Below are 26,696 nucleotides of genomic sequence, written 5' to 3' on the forward strand. Positions count from 1 at the left end.
TTACTTTTTTTGAATCCTTGAGTCATCTCTTGCATGGTTTCTTTTTATCATTTGGTTGTGCCTTCCTCTTTTCCTTTTTATTTTAAATATATATTCTTGGTAATTCTTTTGTGCAGAGTCAACTTGATGTTTAAGAAGCAGCACTAATTCTGTTATTCTATCAGAAATAGAGAAAATAAATAACATCCTACTTTTACAGTCTGCTAATGATTAAGTATTGTGTTAGCAACAGAACAAGGCTACTCTTAAGGTGTTTCAAATGCTAGTGTTATGATTATTAATGCAATCAGAAATTAAGTAAAAAATATTAACTGCTTTGAATTAGTTTTCAGTTCTAATATGGCCAATATTTTGGTATTAGGTGTCTTGATTTATTAAAGAATAACATTCGAAAATACATTCTCTTCAGATGTCTCATGCAAATGAGAAATACCTCAGCTGTTTATAAGCCTAATGACAATCACCTATGTTCTTTTGAATGATCTGAGAGCCTCCAGGATAATGCTCCCATTGCCTCAGGTTCTGGTTTATTCCATTTTGTCCCTGGATATATTTGTCACACAGTATTGGAAGTAGTGGTTTGGCTCATCTGCACCACAAAAACCTGTAGAATCTATGTACAGTAAAAGGACACTTATTTTTTTGGATGTCAGCTGGAAACAAAATTGGCTTCAAATTTCCCCTAAACTGAGAAATTGGATAGTAATGGTAGCAGTTCTTTCTGGAAGTGAGTACAATTATGAGGCAATAAAAAGTGAAAAGCATCATTGATGTTTCATTTAAAATGACTACTAGTTGCTTGTGTTTGTTTTGACTTAAATTGCACAGCTTAGAATTGTTCAAGAAGGCTGTTTGTTATAAGTTACGGTTTGACAGCTTTGATTCAGAGTATCTTTGTGCCACTTGTCTGTTTATGGTGGTTGTGGTGGAATTCTAAATATATTTAGAGATCTTAGTTAAAAAAGGAAATTATATTACTTTTCTTTTTCCTTAGGAAAGCCCTTTTGAAATTTCTAAGGAAACTTGCCTGCACTAAGGTCTCAAAAACAGTTACATTGGCTTTGTTTTTTAAAGATGAGACATTACCAATTTAGATTTGTTCCACAAATCTGGCAGACATAAAGAAAAAATGTCATACTGAGATAATTTGTTTGTTTTAATTAAAAGAAACTTTAGTCTGAGCTTCAAATGATAGAAGATACCTAAAAACTGAGTCTCTGAAGACAAATTCTCCCTGAAAACTTGTTTTCCAGATCCTGCAAATTAACTCCTTCCTTTCTTTTATCTTCATTATCATTTCTGGAGGCAGGTTTTGCGAGGACTGTGTTGATTTTTATATATATATATATATATATATATATAAGGATGAAAGTGAGGGACATTGGTAGAATATTTCAGGTCTGCAAGAACTGAGATGAGGAGAGGGCTATCAGTGTCCCAAGATCAAACTACAGGTGTTTTCTGATTTTTTTCATCAGTCTAGTATTTTAATTTTTTAATATTTGAATTTTTTTTCAATCATGTGCCTTTTTGTTTCTACTCATTTAAAATGAAGATGGCAGAAATCAAATTAAAATAATAATATGAAGCTGAAATAAACTAACAAAATCAAAATAATTACATTTTAAAGTTGAAAGTTGTTTCTGGTTCCCAGGATTTTCTCTTACCTATATATAAATATTTACAGAATTTAGTCCTTAATAAGGGGATTTTGTTGTTGTTTTATTTATTCATATTATAAATTTAGTAAAAAACTCTCAACTTTTTCAACAAATTAGACTAAGTGAGAAGGAATCTCTGGAGGTCATCTGGTCCAACCTCCTGAGCAAAGCAGGTTTTGTTAGATCACATTTCCCGGGCCCTTGTCCACTAGAGCTTCAAAAATTTCCAAAGATGGAGATCCCCCAATCCATCTAGGTACCTGTTCCAGGGCTTAATTACTTTTACTGTGAACAATATTTTCATTATATCCATTTGAAGTTTCTTCTCTTGCAACTTGTGACTACTGCTTGGTGTTCTACCACTGTAAGTCTCTGGGAAGAGTTTGAGTTCATCTCTGTAACAATCCATTGCATAAGGTGATAATTAGGTACATGTATGGCTTTCTCTTCTCTGGGTTGATAGGAAACAGTTCCCTTGGCTTCCCCTTGTGTGTGATGTACTGCAACCTGAACTAAAATGGTTCTATCAGGCTCACTCCAGTTTCTTTAGAGCATTTTTCATCTACTGGGGAGCCCAAAACTGGAGACAGAACCCAAGGAGAAGAGTTTCTTTTCTATTTTGCAAATTTTGATGGTAACTGTTCTGTTTGATTCAGCAAAACCAGTGCAGCAGCAGAGGAAGCAGAGTTCTTTGTTGTACTTAGGCAAAAGCCTCCCTAAAGTCTCATTAGCAATGAGCACAGAAGCAAATGAAAAGTTCTGTGTCCATAAACTTTAAATAGAACAAATGATCTTCACTGGAAATTAAAACAAAATGTAGTCAGAAAAACCAACCACAATAAAACAACCTCAGTCTGCTTTCAGCCTCTGTCTACTGTCACTGGGCTTTATACCACTATTTGTATTGTCTTGGATACTCAAGGACAAAGTACTGAATGATATTTTAGACTGTAGTAACGACCCATAAATTGTCTAGCTCTCACTTGAGGAATTTCTCACTTGAGGAATGTTAGAGACAGTTGTAAACATAACATATCTATCAATTTAAGTGGAATTGCTTCCATGAGTTATACTTCTGTATCACACCCTATATTTAGGAATTAGACATCTTTCAGGCATGAGACAAGGCAGTGGAGTGACTGAAAACGCCAGTACATAACTCTGTAACAATCATTCATTTAAATAGGGGTCTAAAATGAGTTTTCAAATGAAAAGCATGTATCTTACTGTGCATGTTTTTAAATCACTACTAATTAGGAGTAAGTTAGAACATGCAAGTTAATTGATAAGCGAGTAAGAAAATTTGAGGGGAAAATCTGCATTGTGTTACTCTCCTTTACGTTCATATGAGTCCATAGTAGAAAGAATTGTCCTATGCCTGATAATTGATACGAAGTTGTACTAACAGCTTCTACTTAGCCAGATTGTAAGGGAAGAGGCAGGGTTTTTCTAATGTCATCAAAAAAAGCCAGTAATCCACTGAAGTCCTGAGCCCCATCTTCTTTTTTCCCAGTTATTGGTGAGTTTAATGCAAGATGTTCCCTCTCTCTAAATACCTGTTTTTTTCTTACACTTCTAGAGTATCATAGTTGCAGCTACAGTGCTACAGAATATCTTGTCTTCCTCAGTGTTATTGACTAAGTCCTTATATGTAATGACCATTTCTTATTAACTCTTTTTTTTCCTCTGGACTCTTAAGGATTTATTTTTTTTAAACTGTCTTACCACCATGCTTCCCCATGTATCCTGTTAGTCTTTAGTCATCAGGGACAGAGTGGCTGGAGAGCAACCAGGCAGAAAAGGACCTGGGAGTTTGGATTGACAGGAAGATGAACATGAGCCAGCAGTGTGCCCAGGTGGCCAAGAAGGCAAATGGCATCCTGACCTGTATCAAGAACAGTGTGGCCAACAGGTCCAGGGAAGTGATTCTTCCCCTGTACTCAGCACTGGTGAGGCCACACCTGGAGTACTGTGTCCAGTTCTGGGCCCCTCAGTTCAGGAAGGATATTGAGGTGCTGGAGCAGGTCCAGAGAAGAGCAACAAGGCTGGTGAAGGGACTTGAACACAAGTCCTATGAGGAGAGGCTGAGGGAGCTGGGGTTGTTCAGCCTGGAGAAGAGGAGGCTCAGGGGAGACCTCATCACTCTCTACAGCTCCCTGAAAAGAGGTTGTAGCCAGATGGGGGTTGGTCTCTTCTCTCAGGCAACTCTCAGCAAGACAAGAGGGCATGGTCTTAAGCTGTGCCAGGGGAGGTTTAGGTTGGATATTAGTTAGAAATTCTTTACAGAGAGAGAATAATCAGGCATTGGAATGGGCTGCCCAGGGAAATGGTGGGTTTTGGGATGAGACTGGATGTGGCACTTAGTGCCATGGTCTGTAACCACGGTGGTGTTGGATCAAGGGTTGGACTTGATGATCTCAAAGGTCCCTTCCAACCTGGCTGATTCTATGATTCTATGATTTGTAGTTTGGGGACTTTCTGTTTTCTAGTGTTTAGTAGCCCTGAGAGAAAATTTTTCTTGTGATTTAATCCAATCTCTGCTGAAGCCTGTGTGAAATTTTAACATCCAAAACATGGCATGGCAAAGAGTTGAACAGCTTAACTACATTCTGCATGAAGAATCATTTCCCCTTGCTTCTTTTGAATCTGCTGTCTCTGAAATTCTGTTGATACCCCCTACCTTTTGACTACTCATTGCTGTCTTCAGCATTCAGATGCTGTGACAGTGGACACTAGAAATTACTAAGGTAGATAAATGAGGTGTTTTATAATAATAATTATTTTGATTTTTAACATCTGGAGTCTAAAATCTGTATAAACTCTGGGCATTTTGGTTTTTGGGAGCAGATGTTTGCTGTAATTCTTTTCAACATGTTTCTGCTTTTGTCTCTGACATCCTACTGTAATGGATTAAAATAAGCAAATTGGCAACTACTCAGGCCTTTAAATAAACTTTAGTAAGTTGGAGAATCATTGCATCTCTTGTGGCGCCAGACCAGCAGCTAGCTATATATATGTTGCTTTTCCTCTTATGCAAGGGTTGTTTGCCCTCTTTCTATTTATTAAAATCTTAGCTTATTTATCACTTTTTCAATAAACAAAATGCACAAGAAAAATTGTAGCTTTTCATTTTGTTTAACAGAAGTAGTAGGTCCTTAAGCACAGTAAATCAAATCCAAAATTAAAGTTTATTAAGCTTATCTACTGTTTTGGTGGAAATCAGATGGAAGTCAATGGTGAGAGTGCGGTGAATTAGAGAAAGATATTTGAACAAGACTTTTGTTAGGCACTTCTGCAAATAGAAGTAAGAGGTGTGGAAAAACATGATGAGTCTGAATGGCGTTTCATGCTGTCATTGCATAGCTGTTATGGCTGTTGAACAGAAGCTTCTTGTACAATCACAGTTGTAACAGAAAACTTTGCTATTACCAGTGAGGTTTTGTGTGTCTTCACAGTAAATGAAGACTTTACTACAGTGATTTAAGCACAGGTTCTCCTGCACACCCTCATCCAAGAGCAGTTTGATAGTTTAGTAGTATTCTCAGAATAAAAATGACCCTTTGTATAACTGTATCCTTACATGAGTTTCTAACCACAATATAGTTTTCTCTGTTTGCATTGAATGAAGTCGCATGTGAAATATTTCTAGATTCTTGAGCTGTTATGTATTCCTGACCTCTGCAGACTTTAAAGAGACTAAGTATCATCCTTGCAAAAAAATCATCAGCCAAAGAAAGCACTATGAAAAGGTAGTGTAAATAGTAATAAGTATGATCAAATAATGATGATATTGAATGATGGGGTAAGTCAAGGCCTCAGAAAGTCCTTCAGATCTAGAGAATTTAAATTCTATAGATTCTAGAATACATATCTTGAAGTGTATTCTTTATTATCGAAGGCAGCTGCTACATAATTAAGAATTGCTGTTACTTGTATTTTGGTTCTATACAAAGTTGACTGTGAAAAATACGTTCTGACTCAATAATTATCTTCTCTTTTCTTGATTGTATAGTGTTTTGGCTGGATATAATGGTACTATCTTTGCATATGGTCAGACAGGCAGTGGCAAAACTTTTACCATCACAGGAGGAGCAGAACGTTACAGTGATCGAGGTATTATTCCCAGGACTCTATCCTATATTTTTGATCAACTGCAGAAGGTATGGAACATGTTTTCTGTTTATTTTTAATGTCCAGTTTACAGATACTTAACTATTGCAAGAGGTTGTTTCTGTTTAGAGGAAGCCCTAAAATTAATGCTGAAGAAAATATCTTACTTGACACAATACTGTATGCAAGAATACATTTGTAATGGTTTTGGTTACCTGGCTTATTGCAATAGACTGAAAATAAAGGACATCAATGGAGGGGTTTTTTTGTAAGTTTAAGAGCCATGCTATTTTTGATTGCTGCAGCATATGTTCAGATTACATAATTAGTTATCATTCTCTTAACACTTATATCTGCTCCACTCTGGTTTTGTATTGTATGCATTGCATTTCATTTTGATATTCTAGGCAGTGAAATGAGTGAATAAGTGAAAGGATGTGCCTGAGTAAGCACATTGATTGTTCATTATGTTTATTACGCTTGCAAGAAATTTCATTTTCCTTTAGTGTCTGAAATACATGAGTGAACACAGTCAATCATTCTGGTACTTTTATAACTATAGGAGGCAAAAGTGAAGAGAGGAGTTTTGTGTAATTTATGTTTTGTCTCTTCATTTACTCCACCAGGCCTATGATTCATTAAAGATTAATCTTCACATTTTATCAAAGCTATTTAATTAAACCAATTTAAATATTATTTGGCATCAACATCAGTCATTACATTGTACTTTTATATTCTGTCATTCATGTAATACAGGGTACCAATTCATATTCATAAGGGTATATGTCTCAGTCATGTTAACATGCCCTGTCTCAGTAGGGGTTAACTACAGTAAGTAATTACTTTGGCTCTTTGGAAGTATGGCTTTGGCACATAAAAATACACATAATATTTCAGGTGCACAAAAGCTTGCTATTGTGGGAGTGGAAATGAAATAAACCCCCACGTGATCATGTTGCCTTAGACCTTCTGCTGCATTCACATGACACCATGGAGGACTTTTGTGGTGAAAAGTGAACAAGTTGATTGTGCAATTGCTGGCAATGAACAGTGTCAACACACCAGCATTCTTTTCTAATGCTAATTATGTCATAAAGACAAAATAGGATGAAAACTAACTAGTTTATTTGTCATCTTCTCAGCACATAGTTCCTACAGAAATAAAAAAGTTTCCCTCTTCAAACTGGAGTTTGAATCAGAAGCTATACCTGATTATGCTTATAGGGATATTTCTTTTTTCCTGCCTCCAAATCATTGTGTTTCTTTCTTGGTGCATCATAAAGAATCTCTTCTTGGTGTTTTATCTTTCCACTTACTTTTCTTTTCATATCTTTCACCTGTTTCTTTATATCTACAACTGTGTTTTGGAAGGTGCTGACATAGTAGACAAGACATCTGCCTTCTAACCCTAAGTAGTATGAAACAGGAGACAGTGAAATCAGGGACACAAAATACAAGACTTGTGAAGCTCTGAGTTGCACAAAGACAGTGCAGTTTGAAACCAAGGAAACAAAGCTTTTTACCCTAAATAAGAAGCAAATCAAGCCCTTTGTTTTTAATAACATCTCCTTTTAATTTAGAAATTCTCCTATTTCCACAGTTTCCTGTTTGAACAGTTTCTTACTTAATTTTTTCCATCCATCTGTAGTGTATCTTTTTAAGTCATATCCCTTGAAATAGTGAACTGTCATTATCAATAAAATAAAAACCCACAGGAAATAACTATTCAATGAAAATGAAAAGTTATATCTTGAAGTATTTTACAAAACAACAGTAGTGGATTGGATTATTAAACTTCTACTGTGATATGAGTGCTTTCACAGTGGCTTCATCTGGTGAAAAGAAGTGACTGGTTTTTGGGTTTTTTTATTTTATTTTGGAAATCATAGCCCACTATTTTGAGGTTTGAGGCAGGAGAAAGTTCTATCTGCAAAAACCAGTTGTGTTAAATTACATTTTGGCAATGTAATATACCAAAAAAATTGTGATTGCAGAGAACAGCGACATCATATACACTGTTTAAATGTTATAATAAAGAGAGTGAAAAGCAGTATGTCTCTGGTGTATCTAAATGGAGTAAATCTTATTTTTGCAGTTCCTTGCTTGTTTTTTTTTTTTAAAGCATAGTTTTTCTATCCATAATATGAGGGTTTACCTTTTTGTAATAGCATTCTTTTCTTGGTGTAGATGTGAAAAATGTCATGTTGCATTATTCTGTAAGCAGGCTCCCACGTTCTAAATGTACAGAGACTTTTCTAGGTATAAGGAATCAGTTAAAAATCCCAGACTAAACTCATGGGCATGGTGGAGTTTTGGGGAAGATTTTTGGTTTAATATGTTTTATCTGTGTGTGTGTGTATGTGTCTGTTTTAGTTGGGGTTTTGGGTATTGGGTTTTTTTCATTTTTTTTTTCTTAAGCCTCTATACATATGGTAACAGAAAATATGAAAGTATAACAAATTGATAATGTACACCATACCCAGGAAAAGAAAAAAAGACAGAGTGAGAAATTAACATAAAAGCAGTAGCGATAAATTTGTTATCTAATCTAACTCTGACTTCTCTTTATAGCACTTCCTTTTTTTCTATTTTTTTTTTCCTTTTCTTATCCAGGACAGCAGTAAAGTGTATACAACTCATGTTTCCTACTTAGAAATCTACAATGAATGTGGTTATGATCTGCTGGACCCAAGGCACGAGGCCTCCAGATTGGAAGATTTGCCGTAAGTAATAGGACTACTTAAGAGAATCATCAAAACCAACAGGAACCATTTTCGTATACCCTGTAGCATTGTTTGGGGACTTTTTTGCAGCTGTGTTACTGATCTCAAGTGTTAATTTAATCAGTATACTTTGTTTTCTCAATTTTATTAACACTGCTTTAATTTTCTGTCATTTTGTGTGTATAGAGGTTGGGGAGACTAGATGGGAGTAACTGAAGATAAAGTATTAAAAGTGTACTTTGCAAAGGAGATCTCTTACAGCCACTGAAAACAAGAGAAGGTACTTGTTTTTCTCATGACAGCCTGTCTCTGTATGGTATACATGACTGTGTGGGGCAGAGATATATGTAACAAGCATTATTTCCTTGCAACAGTAGTGAGAAAAGCTCCCTGCTTCTACTTGGGCCTTTTCCTTCAAGTATAATTATATATTTTTGTAGAATATGCTTTGAGGAAATAAAGTAAGTAACAGCTAGAAAATAGGCCACAAGGAACTCCAAAGAACAGGATGTTTACTTCAGAATGGATGATTATTATAATAGTTTTCATTGATCAAACACCAGCACTTACTAATACTTGGAGAAGGGTATTAAATATAGGTTTGTAGGTCATGAACACTCCAGCCTGCTGAAATTAAAAATTTCCAATTTGTAGGAAATCCAAATCCTAGTTTCCGAGTCTGAAATAATAGTTTATAGTCTTTGCTATTCTTTAAATAACTAAGCAAACAGTAAATGTGTATGAATAAGTGAGTTGTTGACTGGATTTGCAAATGCTTTGAAATAATGCTGGGCACCATAAGCTTTATCACTCAACATAATGGTAACAGAAACATGTAAATAGCAATTAAATAATTGCTGATATAAGAGCAGGAAATGAACTGAAAACTTGCAATGAGGAAATAACTGAAAATCAATAGAATTTTATGTTGAAATGTCTAATTATGTTATTTACATACTATTAAAAGAATTTTATTTATTAAAAAACTCTTCCAACACAATATTTTATTGTGTTAGAATAGAGCTTTAGTTTTCTACACAGTACGGGATATCTAGGACATACTTACAAAAAGTTTTCAAGATTGATCTTTATAAAATGAACTAGTCTAGAGATTAGGAAGGCAGCAGAAAAAATGCAGAGTATGAGACAATTGGTCTCATTGTTTTGCTTTTTTCCCCTGTAAAATGGAATTAAATTTTAGCACTTTATGACACATTGGTGCTATAAAGACTGTGCATATTTACCAGTGTCTTTCATGGCAAAGTTTAGAATTTTAATTTAAGTTATTGTCTGCTTTGTGTGCTATGCAGACAAAAAATTTACATCAGAGGCTAATTTGGGTAATAATTTAATTTTTGTGCCCATTTTTACAGTGCAGATTTTTTCAAGGTTTTATGTAAAAAAAATCTGTTACACTTTATTCAGCTTATTAAAGTTAATGCTATTAAGTTATTCAAGTTAATTACATTATTAATATGATTTATTAAGTTATTTGAAATATTTGAAGTAATTTCATTTGACATTTTATGAAACTGAATTTATTCAATTGAAATAAACTTAATTTGATTAATTTAATTGAAACTTTGAAACAGATATTTGGGGGTCATATAGCCTGGAAAATATCTCATATTTTGAAACTAAGTACTGACTATCTGCCAATAATTATGAATTTTAGAGTCTCCAAATTGGTTTATATATGGTGATTCAATTAAGCTTAAGAGTAACTCCTTGTTATGTATTAGGCTATTTAAAAAAGTAAATGTTGATAATTTAGTTATAAATTACGGATAAAGCACACTGGGATAATCATAATTATCTATAAATTTACACAGTGTATACTATTGCAGGATGGATTTTAGTGAGATAGTAAATTTTTCTGTGCAGAGTAATCTGAACAAGTGCTTTAAGGTTTTATTATATGTGGACAGTTCTATTTCCAGTACATCATTTGTCAATTAAATGTGTTCTGTGCACTAAAACTATACCTTCACCAGTCATATTAACTCATAATGCAGTCAGGGGCAGGGAACAGGGTATACACCACCACATGTGTAAAAGTATTTAATTCATACAATATTTTTTGTTTATTTTTTAATATTGTAGTTTGAGAATTCAAAATTTAAAAAAGTATAGTGAGCTGGAAAGGGATTGTGAATTGCAGGAACGGGTAGTTGCATGATTAATTATTTTAATTACTTGAATAATTTTCACATATGACAAAGTAGAAGTTACATGTAAGTAGTAAACACATATTTTAAAATTTATCAGGTGTTTATTACCTAATATTTATTTAATATTTCTGAGAATTTTATGTGCTTAAAACCCTGTAGCAAAATACTAAATAACCTAACTTTCTCAAGTTTGTTTGAAAGCCTGTATTTAATGAGAATATTAAAAGGAACTAATGTTTTTTGTACTGTAAAAGGGTCACATTGTGCATAATTTTCTGTTGAACTTCACAGCAGATCATCCAGGCTTTAAGCACCATACAAAGCCAAAGGCAGGGTATTTACCCAATGTGCATGGGTAAATATTAGCAGTCAGTCCTGATACTTTCCCAAGTATTTAAGATGGACAAGAAGAGTATTTAAGAAATGTGTCATTCTGGAAGAGTAAGCAAAAAGATTAGTTAACCTCATAAAGTATGCAGATTGTTTTGGAAGAATATTTTTTAATCCATATTCCTGCAAAAGAAGGGGGTGGAATTTGAATCAAAAATATGTACTTCTGTCTAGCAAACTCTATGTTAATGGGTTAGTATTATTACCAGTTCAATGAAAAGAATAAACACAGATTGCACTCAGGTAATAGAAGTTATGAAAAGCACACTACAGGCTTGTTGCTAATACTTGAAAAATGAGACATAAAATTGTATTTGATGTTTAAGGCAAAGTGAAAACTAAACTTTTTAAAAATTGTCTGTTGCATGATTAGATTTGGAATCTCAGCTCCTGAAGTCAAGGTTTTGTGTGTAGACATACTTAGTATTTTCTGTAGACTATGAGATTTTCATCTTTAACGTTGTTTAATCATTTCATCATTTCATTAGAGTCTGCCAGGTGAGAAGGGAAGAAACTCTCACAAAAAAAATCCCTGGTTTTCTGGAAAGAAATTCCTGAAAAATGCGTAAATGTAGTTTATATATCTACACATTAAACTTTTAATGGAGAGAAAACAGTTTTCTTGATGTAATGATATTACATATAGCCCATAGAAGATATCCTTTGATATACCTTAATGATTCATCCAAAATGTCTTAGTTTACAATTTTAACTTGTTTTGCTTATACAAAGCTGACAGCGTTTTAATTTTGTGACACTGTAGCTGAAACCCAGCATATGGAGATGCAAAAAACATTTGAAGATTCTTACTTGTTAGAATGCAAAAAATTGAATTTAATATTGACAATCTAATTCTGTTTGTAGCTGTAGAGAGTTCCATGTTTATGCAAGGAAATTATGATTGTTTTCAAACATGTAAAAAGTATAAAATTGTTGCTATAAAATACAGCTGGTAGAAGACTATTTAAATACTTACTGCCACCTCATGTTTTCAAAAAAGTTTTGCAGAACTGTTCAAATTAGGAATATTTTTCTGAAGCTCTGAATTTGTGTAAAAGCTATTCATCTTCAACAGATTCTCTGTTGTAGTGTATTTGTAATTTATATAACTCAATGTTACTGAATCTAACAAATTTCACTTTAGTTACAACCTACCAGTACTCTTCCTAACTAGTTCTTATTATTTATTAAGAAGAATTTTCTTGGCACTGAATAATTACAAAAAAGTAAAGAAGGAGATTATAGAACCATTAGTCAAGAATGACTTAAGTCATAGACAACTAATAAGTTACCTCTTTACCTGTCCTACAGCAGGTGACCCTCTTGCATATGAAGGCAAACTAAAATTAATGCTGGTTTACCTTAAAATGTTAGCCTTTAAACTGCAGTAGTTGAGGAGCTACTTCTCAGGGAGCTTAGATAACCATTAATCAGGAGTGATTTGTGGCACTTAGTACCATGGTCTAGTAACCACGGCGGTGTTGGATCCAGGGGCTGGACTTGATGATCTCAGAGGTCTTTTCCAACATGGTTGATTCTATGATTCTGTCTGTATAGCCAAGGGAAAATGCAGTCTGAACTTCAAGCCAGCATAAGTGATTCCCCACTTTTTCTATAAAGTCCTCTTTGAGAGGGAGATGTGGAAGTTTAGGTGTGATGCTGTCAGACTTTAAAAAAGAAAACCACACTTGAAGCTAAGAGCTAATTAACTTCAAACATCAACAGTGATGGGTGTATCAATATATATTAGTAACATATATTAGAATTGTTATGTTTCATGGGATCAATATGAAATATTTTCACTTTAAAAAAAATCTGTAACTGGATATTGGTTAACTACCTCAAATGGGTTTGTACTCTTCTATTCTCTGCTGCTCTCCAAGGACTTTAAGAGATACCAAACTACTGAAATGGAAACTAAAACAACTAGTATAATAATTCCTATGCTATTAACAGAAGGATAAAAATAAAAAAGGCTAAAGGAATAATTTTCAACATATATAGGAAATATATTTTTGTAAGGTTAAGCTTTTCTGTTTGTTAATGAGGAGACAGCTTAAAACTGTTCTGAATCATTTCTTCGAAGATTATGATTTTTTTCGTTACAGTTCAAACTATAGTTTAAATGTATACAATAACTTCAGCATACATTATATATTGTTTATTCATATCCAGATTTTATGTTGATTTGTTTTTGAAAATCAGTAGGAAATCAGTGAAATTTTTCTAAGGCGACTTTTCTAAAAACATTTGATGAATAAATTAATTCAAGGCAACTTTGCTTGCGAATGTCAAAGCCTATTTAACAAACTTTTTGGGTTTTTTTGTAAATAAGATTGTTGCAGTTGTCTGCAAATTCTAATATATTTTATATGTTTTTTTGTTACGCAAACCACCAATCTCATTGTTTCAGTTTGGACTCCTTGTTCAGCATGGTGGTGTCAGGGGGAGAGGCAGTGCACAGCTCTTTCCAGATCTCAGTAAGAAAGCCCTGACAACAAATGGCTTACTAATGTAACTGCTTTAATTAGACAGAATAAGAAGAGGAATATAGGTTGCAAGTAAATTACATCCCATCAGGTGCTGGGTGCCTTGCATTTGTGCATCATTGGACAGGCCCTGAATGGATTTCTCCATGGTGCACTGCACAGAGCAGTACAGTTCCAGTCCATGGAGAGAAGCTCTCCCTTTTGGCCTTTTGAGCTATTATAAAATTTGCTTACAAGGAAACAGTTCCATTCTGAAAGGTATTCTTATGAGAGCTTAGTGTATTTTTTGTGCAGCCAAGGGATCTGTGCAGTGCGACACAGGCCTGAATGCCCCTCTGTGTGTGCAGCACATCACAGGCTGTGCCTGCTCAGGGTCACTGTTGTGTGAATCACTCACTCCTAAATGTGTAAGTCTCCCAGTCATGTCCGTTACATACAGGACAACCAAAGTGTGTTTTTGTTGTCTCACAACAGAATCCATTGGAGACAGTGGGAAAGACTTCCTATCACAATATGAAGTGTCAAGCAAACAGTCTGCACGAATTACTCATCTCATAATTCTGCCATGTCTCACATGTGAAGGAGATTATGGTCTAGGTCTATACTTCAATGGAAAATCATATATGTGTTCTATTGAAAGTTGTGTTGGTAGCTGAATAACTTTGTAGCCTTGCCTCTTGAATCAGTGTTGACTTTGTCCTCTGTTGTGGTATTCAGGGAGTTATACTTCTGAAAGATCATTTTTTTGGTGTGATCTATAAAATTATTGTCTTGATTATTCTTTCTTAAAACCTAAAGCTCCTTGCAATTTTACAAGTAATTAGCTGTACTTATCCATTAATTTATTCTATTCTTCTAGACAGACTCCAAGATGCACGCTTGCTGCTTTTCTCTTTTATCTTTTTCCTAAATTTATTATTGGCTGTATACTCTCCTCCTCACATTGAAGTAGTATCACTATAATCTCCTCATGTATTATCATAGAAGGTGTGTATCCTCATATATTATTTATTTGTATCATTATGATTAATTTTTAATTGTTTATAAAGTTTTTAATATTGGTCTAGATTTCTTCAATACTAAACCCTAGAGATGGATATAATAATAGGAAACTTGATTTTTAAAATCGTAATTTTTTCCAAAATATTTTAACGGGTTTTTTATTATTTATATAACATATGAAACGGTGTTAATTAATCAAAGGAAGCTTTAAGTTCATTGTTTACCAGTAACAAGAATTTCATAAATTAAAGCATTCAGTGTGCAAGGCTCTCCTGCATTAATGGCAGCTCAGCTGATGCAGGAAAGGGCTGGAGCTAATAAGAAAGCCTGATCCCATCCTACAGGCTTCCTAGGCAGTTACTAATTCCATCCCTTAAGCCAAATGGAAAAGACTCTTTGTTTATAAAGAATACAAAACCTTGTCTCTACCTTCTTTCAGTCATTATGGATAACTTCACAGAATTTTTCCACCCAAGTTAGAGCCATGAACTGTAAAGATTTTACTAATACAGCAAATGTACTCTAGAAATTATTATCACGCTATATAGTAACTTTATAACATTGTAAAAAATAATTTTGTTGTTGTTTTGGAACATACCATTCTGAGGAAGTTTTGATAGATGCCTCTCTAGATGTTCAAATGTAGGCTTCCATTTGGAAATCTTCCTAATAGTTGCAAGACCAATGTATAGGAGGTTGTCACTGTTTTTTGAGGTCTGCACTGTCTCCTTTCTGATATATTAATCTTCCAGAGCTTTACATCCAAATTAACATCTTACTTCTCTGGAAATTGTTTCACAGAATCACAGAATATTCTGAGCTGGAATGATCGTTGATCAAAGTGTAGACTGAAAAGATCCTTAGAAGTTTAAATACTATGCCAAATGTGCATAATAAAACAATATTGTTTTCCTAAATTATAAAAATAGGTAGACGATGCTTACTGTGCAATTTCAAATATTAAAATTAGTCAAAACATCATACTGCAATCAGAACCACTCTGGGCTTTACTGTGTCATGCATGCACAGGTGGAATTGCAAACAGAATACAACTTGACATTTTCAAAAATTCGTTAAGCAAGAGCAGAATTATGCTTTGGGGTTTATGCTTTGAATGGGGAAGCTGAGTTTTCTGACTGTGTTAGTAATGTCTTACACTACCACACAAAAATAAGGCTATCATGCATGGAAAAGCAATTGTTATGAATACTAAAGAAGCATTGTGTGTACTTTTACATGTGAAAATAGTGAGTGTATTGCAATTGTTAAAATTTTTTCTGTATATCTGTTCAAATGTTTTGACCATCAGACTATGAACTACTTCCCCAATATCTAAGTGCAATGCTATGGAATGCTGCTTAGATGCTTGATTTGATTCTGTGAGTTTTGGGGGGAAAAAAAAAAGACAAAACAGAACAAAACCATATCTTTCTGGTTTTGAAGCAACTTGAAGTAATTAACATGCAAGAACTATCTACTGATAGAAACTCAAGCCCCATACTCCCTCTTGTGGTTAACCCTGAGGAACGTGAAAAAATATGTATATACATATATGTATACATATAGGTGTACATCTATACATATAAAGTATTATCTATACTTACACAGAAAAAAATAGGTTTTTTTAGAAAAAACCCCTGTAACTTCTAAAAAAGTTCTAACTTGCTTGTTTAAAATTGTCTCAGAACATGTAATTCATCCTGAAGCATGGGTTATTTATCCTCAAATTTAGTGTACTTCCATTTTAACAGATTCTTCCCTCTGGGAGTTTTCCAAAGCCAATGAGGCAACTACTTGGCTTCCATGTTGGATACTAAAAAATGGTCCAAATGAGGAGATCCTAATGGCTACTCAGTAATGCCAATAAAGTTTAACTCTAAGTAACCATTTCAAAAGAAAAAAATTCTTATGTAAAGGACTATTTGAATAAGTGAGAAGGGTTTTCAGTAATATTTAACAGCTCTCTTGGAACTTTTGCCATATCCTTGCTACTTGCATCTGACTTCCTTTCTGTAAACTTTACAGCTTATAGAAGTACAGCTAAGAGTGTTTCTGACGTCAGTGGAAATAAGTAAAATTCTGTTTTCTTGCTTTTAATTTAAGAAAGGGATAATTTACAGTTGTAGTTACTACCATTTAAGAAGAATGAAAGGAGAAATAGTCTTTACAAATGCAAAGTTATTAGAAACATGTTGACTACAGATGTGTTGATTCTGAAATATTCCATGCCTATTTGTCCATCAAGATTATGGTATGTTTTGTGTATCATCTGTGCTTGGTAATAGAAAACAAACCCCCACTTATTATTTGTTTGTGATGATTCATCTAACCTCTTGCTCTTGAGAGTTTACTATATCTCATTAAAATAAAAATCCTAAAGCTTTCTCTAATACTAATAGATTTCATATATTCCTTTTCTGTGTGAAGGTTTGTAATAAAGGAATAAAAAGAAGGTGACAGATTAAAAAAAATCAACACTTCCTTTAATGGGTATAATTTATTTTTCACATCTTTAGTTCTTTCATCATGATTGATTTAGATTTCACCTTTTAGGTACATGCAATCAAAATGAAAGTATGGAACAAATATTGCTTTAAAACTATAGTTTTCATTTGGTGGTTGTTTTTTATTTTCCACGTAGAAAAGTGACAATAATGGAAGACTCTGATCAAAACATTCATCTGAAAAACTTGTCTCTTCAGCAAGCAACCAATGAAGAGGAAGCCTTAAACCTACTCTTCTTGGGAGACACCAACAGAATGATTGCTGAGGTGAGAATTGCTGCTCCAAATCCTCCTTAACGCCACGGGAGTTAAAATGGTCATAAACCTCTCCACATAAGATGTATATTTTGGAAGTCCTTGGAGATAAATTAGTGTATTCTTTCTGAGTGTATTTCCACAGTGAAAGTAAATAAGCTTCTTTCTGATGACAGCTTTCACTTTGCGAAGAGCTTTCTGTTTTCCCATAGTGAATCTGATTGGTGGTTGTTGATGTCATAACTTACCGAAATTCAAATAAGTCGAATACAAAAGTTCTCCTAAAGTATAGCCTGACTTTTGAATGTGGCATGTATCATTGTACATATACATTTAAAGATTGGAAAACATACCCTTACACAACATTGTCAACTACAATTCCCACTGAAGTTTGTCCCTGGAAGTGTTTGACACCAACTTGGATGAGGCCCTGAGCAAGCTGGTCTAGTGGAAGGTGCCCCTGCCCATGGCAGGGGGAGTTGGAACTAGGTGATCTTTAAGGTTCCTTCCAACCCCAATCATTCATGATTCTATGATTAAGTACTAAATTGCCTTTGAAGTGCTTACCATAAGTTATCAGTCCCTTCTTTTTTTTCTTCTTATTGCATAAACATGTTGTGTTATGTGTAAAAACAGAACAAAAAAACCCAACAAAAATTCAGCCGAAAAAACCCCCAACAAATAACAACAACAACCAAATCAAAAGGAAAGAAAAAAACCCAGAAAAACAGTCAAAAAACCCAAATGGTAGTGCAAAGCAAATTCAGAATAAATATATGCAAATATGCAAAGACAAGCGTGTTTTTACTGATTCTGAAAAATTCAAAAGAAGTGTTTCTATATCCAAAATTTGTAGGATTCTTTTTTGCCTTATTTTTGTACTTGTTTGAGGAATGTAAATATAAAAAGTGTATTGTAAAAAGTGATCACTGGCAATGTGTCTTTACTACAATACAGTTAATTCTATTTTAGAACTTTGTGGGTTTTCTTCCTCTGTATCTGTATCACCAAAAAGATATATCATAAATCATTGACAAGGAAGACACTTAATGCATATTAAATAGTTAAGTAGTTCTGTGTTCTTGCTGGCTGACCACGTACACCTGAGCACAGGGGAAGAAGCAGTTGATTACAAAATATAAATTGTCAAAACAAATCTTTTTTTTCTTTCTCAAGAAGGAGTATTTCAACAGTTACATTTTGAGAGGCAAGAAATAATCAATGTAAGGGCTGTTAATAAATATGAGTATTGAGTCAAGAAACTGCTTCATGATATTGAAATGGAAAAATTGTAGAGGAGAGGAACTTGAAACTGTAGTAGGGGAGACAAAAAGTTAACATTGATTTCAGAAGCTTTGAAACCTATCATGATAGTGAGTAATCTCAGAATATTCAGAGTTGGAAGGGACCCACAAGGATCATCAAGTCCAACTCTTAACTGAATGGCCCATAAAGGAATCAAACCCACAATCTATGCCATTATTAGCACTGTGCTCTAACCATCTGAGCTAATCTCAGGGTCAACAGAAAAATAGAATTTGTTGTATGGAGAAAGATCTTCAGAAAATCTCTGATCAGTCTAGAGGCCCTCTGTATGAAAATGAGACCAAATATTTAAAGAATGATACACTGCTGGGTGACAGGATCATAAATCAGCAATTGTAAAGGGCAATTTTGTTTTGTATTTGGAAAGAGAATATATATCCAAAACACTGAAAGTTATAAACAAATACCAAGACTAATCAGCATGGTAAGTCATTAAATATCAAGATGAAGTAATGGCCAATAGCAAAATATATAGAGATGAGTAAAAGATAAACCAAGTCAATAATGATACTTTAAAAAAAAAAATCTCCTAGTCTTCATTAGTATGTGTTTCAGAGTACTATCAGCTAATGACTTTTGCTGTACTTTTTCTTTGCATGAATTTGCCCAGATGCCTTTTTTGACCCTGCCAGATTTTTATCATGAAATCTCATGTGACACAAGGTTCCATGTCTTAAGTGAATTGTATGAGGAAAATGCTCTTTAGCTTGTTTTTAAATCTACAACTTGTTAGTTTTATTTGGAACATGCTAGTACTTGCTAGAAAACAATAAGAATAGACATCAGATTGTGCGGCACCCGAATAGTAGAGAATTCACTAATCTAAATAGCTTGGGTAAGCAAATGCTATGCCAACATCAGTTTTGCTGCTTTTGCAAGAGTTTTTTGTTATATAAACACTATAAAGTTATTGTTTCATTGATCTTTAATAAAAAATACTTAAAAGAAAAAATGCTGAGAATACTTGCTTGGAACAACTACCACATATTGCAACAATATTTACTTTGCTTAGCCTGAATGCTAGTATGATTCTAAAAACTCCAACTGAGGTTGATTTCATTGTAGAAGTTTTTTTTATGTACTTAATTCATAAATTTTTCCTTTATGATTGCAACAGGTATGTTACAGTACAGTTCAGTGAACTTACTGATTCCTGCTTCGTCTTAGCATTACAGAATTTATATGGCATTTTGCGCTTAAGGTGACTGTGGTACTTTATATGATAACTTATGAGAATGAGAGAACAGTGTTTGCAAAAATGGTAGATTAATGTAGACATCTAAGAAAGAGGACTTATGACCTAAAACATAACTTCTTCAGAGATTCATATTTTTAAATCTTAATGATGATAATACTTATTGACCTCTCAAGACTAGAACCCTCTTAAGTAAACTTAAAAAAATACACAAGATTAATAAAGCTAAATAGAAAAGAAAGTAAAAGAAATGCTTGATTCATCTTTTTTAACGATGACAAGTTTGGCTGTGGAAAAACTCAGACGACTGTCTTGGATCACATATGAAATCTGTAGCCTCTAAAATTGCAGTCTGATGCTTTATCCCTTAAATAATCCTTCTTTGAAGAGTTGATTATTTTGAAAATAAGAATGACAATTTAATTTCTGCATCACCTGTGCTAGTGCAGTCTAACTTGTGATTTGAAGGCTGCATTTTTCCTTCATCACTGATTGTGCTAAAAAGAAAGTGATCATAACATTAGAAGTATTTTACAGGCTACATTCATTCATTCATTCATTAAATGTCAGAACCTAAGGGAACATTTATAACTGAATACTTCTTTCCCACACATAACTATATAGCTCATGAGAAGGGAAAAAAGGAAGCTAATCTAATTTTTGTAGGATTACTTTATTAGTCAGTGTAGAACTGGTCCTTTCCTCTAGTTTTGACAAGTTGTGGAAATGGTAAGATGGGAGACATCTGTGCACAAACAATTAATAATGTAAAAATCCAAATAGGAATTTTTTGTTTCATATTTTTCCAGAGACAAATAGGCAGAGATCAAACCCAAAAAACTGATTCTTTTCTTGGCAGCTCTGCCAAATGTAAGGGCTAAATTTTTTGGTTATCTCATAGTGCCCAGTTTCTTGTTCCATTTGAATGCATGAGAATCTGCAGCAACAGGTTATAAAATCTGAACTCATTTTTTTGTATTTTAATTTTGTAAGCCAGCTTTGATTTAGGTATCTGATATGCTTGCAAACAGGGGATTTCAAAATCTAATTTGCAATATGACACAGGTCGTAGCAGCAGTATCTTAATAAAGCTCCTGTGCAGAAATAAGTGTTTGACCATTTAGGTAGTGTTCACAAACCATTTCATTTTGGTTTACTGTTAATATATGTTCAACTGAAGTGGTCTTCTCTAAGTTCTTGTGATGGGAATCTCTTATGATCTTTGTCCTTTGAAATAACATGCCTAAACCTCTGTGATTTTGAGAATTCTTGGTATTTTTTAGTATTTCTCTTAACTTAGCAGAGTAAGATAGTCTCCCTCCCAAGGACATGCATTGATTTCCAAACTGTAAAATCTTTATCTGAGATTAATGTGTCTGAGTACTGCAATTGCATGTACGGCTAGACTTTAATTTTCCTCTAATGAAAAAGTACTTCATTTTAATGAGGAAGGAAATGTTTCAGTATATGGTTTTATACCTATAGTACTTAATTTTTTAAATTTGGAAGACCATACATACTATGCTGTATTGGTACTACATACATACTACACAGTATTTTGTATGTTCCATCATTCAAAATGTTCAAAGTACACATGGGGGAAGAAGTAAGCTTTTGGCAATGTTTAAATACATTTATTTCAAGAAAAAATTGAACTTTTGAAGATTTAAAGATAGCTGTGGGGACTGACTTGTGACCTCTGAATTGGACTCATTCTGTTTGTATTTATTGTCCATTGCTATTCTCTTGAATGTATTTAGAAAGACCTTGTAGTGTTTGACTGCATTTTTTATTGGATACAATATGAAAAATAGGATTTGAATGTGGGAACATATGAGATTAAATGACACTTGACAAAAAATGCATGGTTATCCATGTTAGCGCTGCATTCCAGAAGGAATTAAAATTTTCTGCTTTGCTAGATTCCTCATTGGTGTCAATTATTAATTTATTTCCACTCCAAAAAACCTGGTATTATTAGCACTAAATGGCATTGTCATTTCAGCACAGGTGCTTTCATTTCAGTGTGTGATAAAGAAATCACTAGTTGTACATACTACTTTGAATAGTCGTTAAAATGCTTTGGGATTTATATGGATAAAAGGTACTATATAATATAAAGTTTAATAATATCCTCACCAGGGAGTATTAATTACTTTAAAAATTAGCTGAGCTCCTGTGGTCTAACTGTGAAACTGTACTTCTATTAAACATGGAAACATAAAGTATTGCTTTCAGGAACTGTTTGCACCTATTCTGATCCTTATATTTTCATAGCAAAAATTTTTTCAATTTCGACTATGTCAGGTGTACTTAAGTACATGTGAAGAGCCCTTTCACTTGCACCATATTATTTAGAAAGGAAACTAAAGATATATTAAGGTCTCACTCATCTACCAAATATAAAGGAGAGATCCTTCTATCATCAACTTACATACTCTTCCATATAACTCAGTTCTGTTTTAACTGGTGGAGTTTATATTCATTAGGCAGAGATATCCATCTGAACTGTGAAATGACTGTAGCTGTCATAACTTCTTCCTACAGATATCCCTTTGAATATAGCATGAGATTGGAGAAAATCAATTTGATATGAGTCTTGGATGCTATCAGTGCTTTTCTCTTTTGACTTACTCTTCTTCAAAAAGTTAAAAAGTGAAAAAACCTTAAGAGGAAAAAGAAACACTCTTTTAAAGAAAATTTTGTACCTTTTCATTCTCAAAAAAATGCAAAACTTCAGAATCAGACTTTCTTCACTTATGCATTGGCTAGTCACTAATTTACTCACACAGGGAATTCACGTTCTTCTGCTGTCTAAATATTTTGATTCAAGGAAGAAAAGATTCCACTGGAATGGTATAAGCTGCCAAGTGGAGATGGTTTGCAATAAGGGCTGAACAACTGCATTTATCACCTGTAAAATCTTTTTGTCCCAGCAGTCCTGAACTCTCTTATGTATTTTCTCTGTCAGAGTGTTTTGGCAGCTATAATCAACACAGTATTCTTCCAGATAGTAGCAGCTTCTCTTAGTCTAATGGTGATTTTCAAAAAGCTTTTCACACGTCTTTCTCCTATTTAAGAAACTTGCTCAATTATTAAGAACTCTATTTAGACCAGTAGCATCCATTTATGGCTATTGTTAGTGAAAACAACATTTATAATAAGCAGCAAGAAATTAAATATTTGGGAAATACATAAATTTCTGCATAGGGAAGAATTCCTGCAGTGTTTTGTTGACTTAAAATAGGTAAAAATAAGATTAAGATGGACAACTTGGACTCCAGCAAATTTTTGGTCATTTTAATGACATTTTCCTTGCCAGAAACATCCAACTCAGATGTTTCTTGCAGGATGACTGTTCTGTAGATTCTCATTTAAGTAGAAACCACCTTCTTGTAACCATTGTATGAATAAATGTAATAGTTAAAGTCACAAAGTTTCTATACAATTTATTTAATTTCAGCAATTTTGGTCCTGGAAAAAAACAAGTCTGGGTTGTATGGCTTCAAATATGCCTTGTTCATTGTTTCCAAATGAAACACTGTTGCTTTACGAAGTCCTGATCTTAAATGTTATTGAATTCCTCTTTTACCCTGCCACAAATGGGCAGCAACAGATGACCTGGCATTAATTCCTTTGTAGTGTTCTTGTGATATCACAAGGCATCCAAAGTCTGCTTAAGTGGTTTATGATGTCACAGAATTCCTGGAAAAAAACTATTTCTTTGTAAGTAACTGCAGCTCATCAGTTGTTCTATATATAACTCTCACAATAGCAACCATCTGCTGAGAACCAGGACACTCCCCTCCTTCTTTTTTTTTCCTTCATCACATCAAATTAGTGTGAGGATGATTTCATATACATATGGTTTGAATACTGCTAACAAAGCCAAAATGAAGTCTGAAAGCCACTAAAGGAACATTTTAGTAGGCTCTGAGACACTGTCCAGAAATTTCTGCTTTTTGGTTTTCAGTTTTCAGTTTTCAAACTTTCTAAAAAGATGAATGGTGATTCTCAGAAGTTGCATATGTAAGATAGAAAATACCCAACCAAACAACAGCAACAAAAAAAGGCTTGGTTTTGGACTGAAGATGCTGACAAGTCATCATTTCTGTTGTATGCTTTTCATCTACTTTTGTGGTAAAAGAAGCGAAGTGTGGGGGATTATGACTGCAATTAACGTTTCACGATCTCTTCCCATTTAACAGTTTAAATTTTTATTGCTTTATGCTTCCTGCAAGAGTTCTAACAGAGCTTCCTACATATTGGAACTGCAAAGCAAAGATAACATTACGTTGTTAAAAGGAGTATTGGTGTCTTATTAAACCATGATTCTACTCTGAAGAAGGACTTTACAAAAATATGAGTTTGGGATTCTAGCCAACGACTCCCAAATCAGCTTCATTCATTTTTTCATTCACGTGAAAAAAGGAGGCTGTGGAGAGAAAAGCAATAGAATTTCTAATGGCCAGTCCAGCCAAATCTACTTGGAACATGCAAAATAAAGCTGTGGCTAGTGTATTGCAGTAGACAGTAAGGACTGAATAGATGAAATATTACGCTGTTTTGGAACTCAGAGTCCTTAAATTATTTTCTTTTATACTTCAATTTTTATTTTTTTTTGCCTCTATTGGCGTTAAACAGGTGTGACTAAAAGCACATTTGGAAATACATGAGGTTTTGCTGCATAGTGAAACACGTTTACTTAAGAATATTCAGAAGTGTGTAACTTCTGCTTCTTTTACAGCAACCTTTACTTTTTGTTTCCACAACTGAATCTGTATTGATATTTGATCTTAGACTTGTCTGCTTAGATTTGTCTGCAGTATAGTATGACTACATGTCTGTAGTGCAAAATATCAGTTCTGTTGAGGAGAATGTCCTTAAATATTAATTCTGTTGTGGATTTTGAGCTGGAAAAAAATAAAATATCCAGTCCTGCTTCACAGAGCTGCAAGTAATAAAATTATAGCTGTCCTAGTAAAATAAGTGAAGCTGGCTCTGATTAATCATGGAATCAGAATTGCTGAATAAAGTACATTTTCTCAGCATATAACTTTTTCTTAGTATACCTGCATTTTAAGTAAGTTTTGGAGTATTTTCTTGCTTGTCACCTTTCCCTGAGCCTGTTTATTTTCATTCCAACTCTACAACTCACTTCCTCTTCATTTGCTCAGCATCACCTCTGAAGACATCATGGCACTCTGATGCTCATTTCACAAGACTGCAAATTCCAAAATTCCTCATCTGTGTAAACTAAAGTTTCTTCTCCCTCTCCCTTTGAGCTTGCCTTTATTAGATAAAGTGGCCCAAGAGAAAATAGTGCTGAGGCTGTAATTTACATACAGAATTCTCACCAACAACTACAAGTGTATGCTGTTCCTGCACACTACCTACTTGTTCATGCCCTGTATGCTGCCATTTTCAGGTATTTTACTAGAACTGTTGTCCATAGCTGTGCTGTGGCTGAATTGAGAAACCAATCCAGATTAAATATCTATGGTTTGCAGACTTTATTTTTTTTTTCCTTTGAACTGAATCAGTTCCCAAAAACAGCTCAGTTGCTGGCACTATTAAGGCTGAAAAAAATATGGGGAAATGGAAGCTAAGACAATTGAACCAAGCAGTATAGCTGTCCACATTATTCTTGTTACAGGATTATTAATCTTGCACTCATTCTGTTAAGAGCTGTCCTTTCTGTGTTAACAAGACAACATCTTCAGCACCTGCAGTAGGCAGACTGTTTTAACATCTGCAAGCAGACTATGTAAAAAAAAGCAATATGTTGGTATTTCTATTCTGAATCACAGGGTATGCCTATATAGATAATTACTCCAGAAAAACAGAGGAATAAAGTATAGAAAAGAGATTAATGTAGACAATATAACCAGGATTTTTTTATCATCTTTTTCAGCAGCTATAAATATAGATTTAGTTGCTAAGTAAATAATATTAATTTGCTAATTTATTTCAGTCCCCTATTTTTCTGCATTTATGCCCCGAAGACAATGTTGTCATACTTGTTATAGTTTATAAATAAAAATACTATGTGTATGCTAACCTTTAATCTCCATAGTCTAAAGCTTTGGCTATTTATAAAATGAGGATATTAAGGAATTCTTTTAAAGTTTCTAACAATATCTTCATACAACTAAATGAAAGGTGTTTTAGATGATTAAAGATATTTTATATGTCTTCTTAAAAAAAGAAAAGCGCATATGTGATGGCATATGGTCATTTGAAATCTAAATAACTGAGAGCTGTTTAAGATTTTATGTTCTGCATTTCAAATATATTGAGAAAACCTTTAAAGTGATGCTAAAACTGAGCATCTATAAAAATTGACCAAAAATTTCCATGTGTCTAGTTAAGGAAGTGTGGCAGTAGTTTATTCCAAAGAAATACATTTAATGTATTTTTATGAATATGAAAACTCTGTCATGTCACATAAAATTCTGACACTGATTCTGCCAAGTTAATTTTTTTGATAGAAGTAATAATGCAAAAGTCTGAAGCCTTATGGAAAGTCCTAGTCTTAGTTATAGTGGTAGCTATCTATCTAAACAAAAAATAGGAAAAAAGTGTGCACCAATGGGGAAATTGATAACCTCTCAGAGATCAGGAGTTAGTAACTTTCCCTCTGATCAAGGTGCCCTTTTCTGATATTCTTTAGCATAGTAAGACCACTTGCTTTGCTAATGTGCTCAATCACATAGTCACAGATTCCCACAAGGATCATCAAGTCCAGCTCTTAAGTGAATGGCCTGGACAGGCAACAAACCCCCAACCTTGATGTTATTAGCACCAGACTCTAACCAACTGAGCTGATCTCAGAGGATCTTGGAGTAACCTTGGTTGCTTGCAGCACAA

At 33.9% G+C, this 26,696-nt stretch overlaps 1 protein-coding gene across 8 annotated transcripts in view; it reads left to right on the forward strand.

Annotated features, from left to right (window-relative positions):
- The window catches only part of KIF6 (kinesin family member 6), a 167,676-nt gene that overhangs the window by 7,355 nt on the left and 133,625 nt on the right, over nt 1-26,696 (forward strand). For all 8 annotated transcript variants that reach the window (XR_004355793.1, XR_004355794.1, XR_004355795.1 and 5 more), the window contains exons 4-6: nt 5,674-5,821; nt 8,385-8,494; nt 17,188-17,317. Coding sequence is in view for 5 of the 8 variants with exons in the window: in XM_032681448.1 (XP_032537339.1) it covers nt 5,674-5,821; nt 8,385-8,494; nt 17,188-17,317 (388 nt within the window). In the remaining 3 variants the exon portion in view is untranslated. The remainder of the gene's footprint in view (nt 1-5,673; nt 5,822-8,384; nt 8,495-17,187; nt 17,318-26,696) is intronic.

This window comes from Chiroxiphia lanceolata, chromosome 3 (assembly GCF_009829145.1).
Source record: "Chiroxiphia lanceolata isolate bChiLan1 chromosome 3, bChiLan1.pri, whole genome shotgun sequence".
NCBI lineage: Eukaryota > Metazoa > Chordata > Aves > Passeriformes > Pipridae > Chiroxiphia > Chiroxiphia lanceolata.